Below are 2,655 nucleotides of genomic sequence, written 5' to 3'. Positions count from 1 at the left end.
GGTTTGACAGTGCCACGTCCCTCCTGCAAACTGACATCAGGAACCTGCCCTGGAGAGTTTTGTTTCCCAGGGAAAAGGCCGGCGTTGGTGTCTTCAGTCACTTTCAGTCACTTTCAGTGACTCGGGACCACAGGTGTGTGGTCCCGAGTCACTTACTGCCTCCTTAATTTGCAAATGCCACAGGATTTCTCCCAGACAAAAGCTGCAAGGAGCTACAGCTTGGGCTGGCCTAGGATGGCCAGATCTATTCTCTAAACTTGTCCCAAGACAACTGAAGTATCAGTGTGGTAAAGAGCCCCTTCTGAGGTCCTCAGACCCCACTCCAGGGTCACGACATGCTCAGCAACACCTGAAACTCTTATAAATAAATAAAAAAGGGGCAATGCCACTTCCCCCACAGCAGCAACCCCACCCCAAGTCCCAGCGTTCCTGCGGGGAGGAGAAGCAAACCGCGGGGAGGACAGCTGGCGGCAGAGACAGACCCTTTACTGGAGTCATGCTGGGAGAGCCCAGCAGGCAGAGCCCCTTTGGATGGGGCGGGGGGTTACGAGGGTCTGGGGGCGGTTCAGCTGCGCTCCTCCAGGCTCAGGCGGTCGAACAGGTACTCCCCGAGGCCGGCCGAGGCCTCGCCGGGTGCCGAGGTGCCGCCGGCGAGACGGCGCAGGTTGGTGGCGTGGTCACCCAGCGCCTTGATGGCCGGGGGAGATCAGCCCCTGGGGGGGCTGGGGGGTGGGAGATCAGACCCTGGAGGATCTGGGGACAGGGAGATCAGACCCTGGAGGATCTGGGGACAGGGAGATCAGACCCTGGAGGATCTGGGGACAGGGAGATCAGACCCTGGAGGATCTGGGGAGGGGGAGATCAGACCCTGGAGGATCTGGGGAGGGGGAGATCAGACCCTCGAGGATTTGGGGCTCAGAGCCAGGGCAGCACTCACATGGGGGTCCCCCTTCTCGGCAGCCAGGGCGTGCAGCTCCAGCAGCGCTTGGTTCACCGACTTCTCCAGCTCCAGCGCCGCCTCCACCGCCTCCAGCGCCGAGCCCCAGGTGTCCCGCTCCGGCTTCTGCGGGGCACCGAGCGTCACTCGAGGGGCCCGGGCAGCCCCCGGCCCCGGCTGCAGCCCCCCTACCCCCCGCTCACCTTGATGTCCTGCAGCAGAAAGCGGCCCCCGCGGTTGGTCTGGAAGCGCAGCAGCCCCTCGGCGTGCTCCCGCTCCTCCCGCGACTGCTCCAGGAAGAACCGCGACAGTCGCGATAGGGCCACGTCGTCCCTGTCGAAGTAAAAGCCCTGCGGGACGGAGGGGAGGGAGGGGAGGTCAGGGGGAGGACCCCCCAAAATTCCTGGCATTCCGGCCCTGCCGGGCGGGCGGCACGGAAGGGGGTTTGGGGGCGCAGCAAGGGGGTCCCCCAAGCCCGGGGGTCCCGAGCCCCCCTACCATGGAGAGGTAGACGTAGGAGGCGTAGAGCTCCATGTTGACCATGCGGTTGACGGCGGCCTCGCAGTCGCGGTGGTAGTTCTGGCGGATCTGGGAGTCCATGTCGGCTCGGACGGACGGACGGACCGGCTCGGGAAGGACAGAGCGGCTCGGGAGCGGCGGGACAGACGGACGGAGCGGCTCGGGAGCGGCGGGACAGACGGACGGAGCGGCTCGGGAGCGGCGGGACAGACGGACGGAGCGGCTCGGGAGCAGCGGTTCGGGGAGCGGTTCGGACGGCCGCGAGCAGCCGGTTCCGTTCAAACGCTGTTGAAGCGAGAACGCGGCCGCGGCCGCTCAACGTCCGCCGGGGGCTTTTATCGCCAGCCCCCCCCACCCCGCGGGGCGGAGAGCGGGGGGCGAGCCCCCCTCGCCCCCCCGGGAGGCGCGGTGCCCTTGGCCCTTGTCCCCGTTTGTCACACGGCCCCGCGGTCAGCGTGACTGGGCAGGATTTGGGGGGGGTCCAGCCCACCGCTGTGTCCCCCCCGCAGTGAGTGGTGGTTTCGGGGGTGGCCTGGGGCCGAGGCGCTGGCTTGGGGGGCACGGGGTGTTTTTGGGGTGGCCGCTGCTCGGAGCTGGGGGGGGCTGCGGGGTGCTGGAGGAGCTGACTCCGGGTTTGCGCCGCCCCGGAACTGGGAGAGACTGGTTGGAACTGGGAGCGCTCCCCCCATCCCTCGGGGGGTCCTCGCAGGTCCAGGGGGGGGCTCGGGGTCAAGGGGGGGAGCAGCGGCCCCCCCATACCCGGGGACCCCCCCAAATTCACCGTCACGCCCCTCAAATTCAGCCCCACACCCCCAAATTCAGCCGCACGCCTCGGTGCAAAAGGTTTCTGCTCTTCCCCAGAGTTCCCTGACTCACTGGCTTTGCCCAAACAGCAGGGCTGGGACCTGAGGGCTGTTACGTCACTTTTCCAGGCTTGTGGACATGCTGGAGAACATGATGTCTCTGTTTCCTCGTTTGCATGTCCACGCTGGCACACCCCTGCCGTGTCCTGCACTGCGGTCATGGGCTGGGTGAGGGCTCACCCACAAAGCCAGTGCGTAATGCTCAGGGCTGGCTCCTCATCCCACAGCTGAGACTGTGCCAGGAGATCCCACGGGAAGAGATGAGGGAGCACAGCCCTGTTGAAAAGTTTCAGGAATTGACTAATTAACTTCCTCGGAGTGTGAGAAAGGCCCAAT

General features: G+C 65.8%; 1 protein-coding gene across 1 annotated transcript; it reads right to left on the bottom strand.

Annotated features, from left to right (window-relative positions):
- Window positions 1-565: 565 nt before the first annotated feature.
- LOC121344772 (ferritin, higher subunit-like) lies at window positions 566-1,555 on the bottom strand. Its single transcript, XM_041420999.1, has 4 exons — window positions 1,436-1,555; window positions 1,141-1,287; window positions 899-1,063; window positions 566-688 (listed from the first exon to the last, which is right to left on the bottom strand). Exons 1-4 carry the CDS (start codon window positions 1,535-1,537, stop codon window positions 566-568), a joined length of 537 nt encoding a protein of 178 aa, XP_041276933.1. The 5' UTR covers window positions 1,538-1,555.
- Between the last annotated feature and the right edge of the window lie 1,100 nt (window positions 1,556-2,655).

The sequence above is a fragment of the Onychostruthus taczanowskii genome, unplaced genomic scaffold (genome assembly GCF_017590055.1).
Source record: "Onychostruthus taczanowskii isolate IOZ18803 unplaced genomic scaffold, ASM1759005v1 scaffold671, whole genome shotgun sequence".
NCBI lineage: Eukaryota > Metazoa > Chordata > Aves > Passeriformes > Passeridae > Onychostruthus > Onychostruthus taczanowskii.
Note: the sequence above shows the minus strand (reverse complement) of the source record. Positions and strands in the feature narration are given on the sequence as shown.

What these genes read in the sequence shown, in the direction of transcription:
- LOC121344772 (XM_041420999.1), bottom strand. Translation starts at nt 1,537, where the DNA reads ATGGACTCCCAGATCCGCCAGAACTACCACCGCGACTGCGAGGCCGCC. An exon ending in TTCTGCTGCAGGACATCAAG is followed by an intron (nt 1,064 to 1,140) that starts GTGAGCGGGGGG and finishes GGTGCCCCGCAG; the next exon opens with AAGCCGGAGCGGGACACCTG. An exon ending in TGAGCCCCAAATCCTCGAGG is followed by an intron (nt 689 to 898) that starts GTCTGATCTCCC and finishes CCGGCCATCAAG; the next exon opens with GCGCTGGGTGACCACGCCAC.